General features: G+C 64.2%; 1 protein-coding gene across 1 annotated transcript in view; it reads left to right on the top strand.

Moving 5' to 3' along the window:
- PHF23 (PHD finger protein 23) overlaps positions 1-349 on the top strand; it is a 20,863-nt gene extending 20,514 nt beyond the window's left edge. The window contains exon 9 of the mRNA XM_026660339.2: positions 129-349. Coding sequence (XP_026516124.1) covers positions 129-349 — 221 coding nt within the window. The remainder of the gene's footprint in view (positions 1-128) is intronic.
- Positions 350-626: the final 277 nt, after the last annotated feature.

Below are 626 nucleotides of genomic sequence, written 5' to 3'. Positions count from 1 at the left end.
GGGGCGGGGCTGGGGGAGCTGTGATCACAATGGGGCGGGGCTTCTGTACATAGGCAGGTGAAGGGGCAGGGCTGCGGGAGCTCTGATGCCCCTAGAGCCCTGACTCCCGGCTTGTCCCCACCCCACAGGGGACGACTCCTGGGACCTGATCACCTGCTACTGCCAGAAGCCCTTCGCCGGGCGGCCCATGATCGAGTGCAACCAGTGCGGCACCTGGATCCACCTCTCCTGTGCCAAGATCAAAAAGACCAACGTCCCGGACATCTTCTACTGCCAGAAGTGCAAAGAAGGGGCCCGCAAGGCCGCCGCTGCCGCCGCGCCGGCCCCCCGGGGCGGGGGGGAGCCCTAGAGACTGTGCCCCGCTCCCCCCCACCCAGCTGGACTGTCCTCCCCCCCAGCCCCCCGAATCGCCCTGAGCAGAGGGGAGATTCGCCCCCACATCTGTGTGCTCATGTTGCCCCCCCCGGCTGATGGGGGGGGGGGGAAGTGAAACTGAGCAGCTGCTCTTTCCAGCCCCAGCGGATGGGGGCGGGATTTGGGGGTGCTCCCCCCGCCCCTCTTCCTGGCTGTAAATATAGAAGGAAAGTGGAGGGGTTTATTTTGTGTGGTTTTTTTTTTTTTTTAAT

This window comes from Terrapene carolina, unplaced genomic scaffold, assembly GCF_002925995.2.
Source record: "Terrapene carolina triunguis isolate 2854851 unplaced genomic scaffold, T_m_triunguis-2.0 Scaffold751, whole genome shotgun sequence".
Lineage (NCBI taxonomy): Eukaryota > Metazoa > Chordata > Testudines > Emydidae > Terrapene > Terrapene triunguis.
This window is presented reverse-complemented; position numbering and strand designations above follow the sequence as displayed.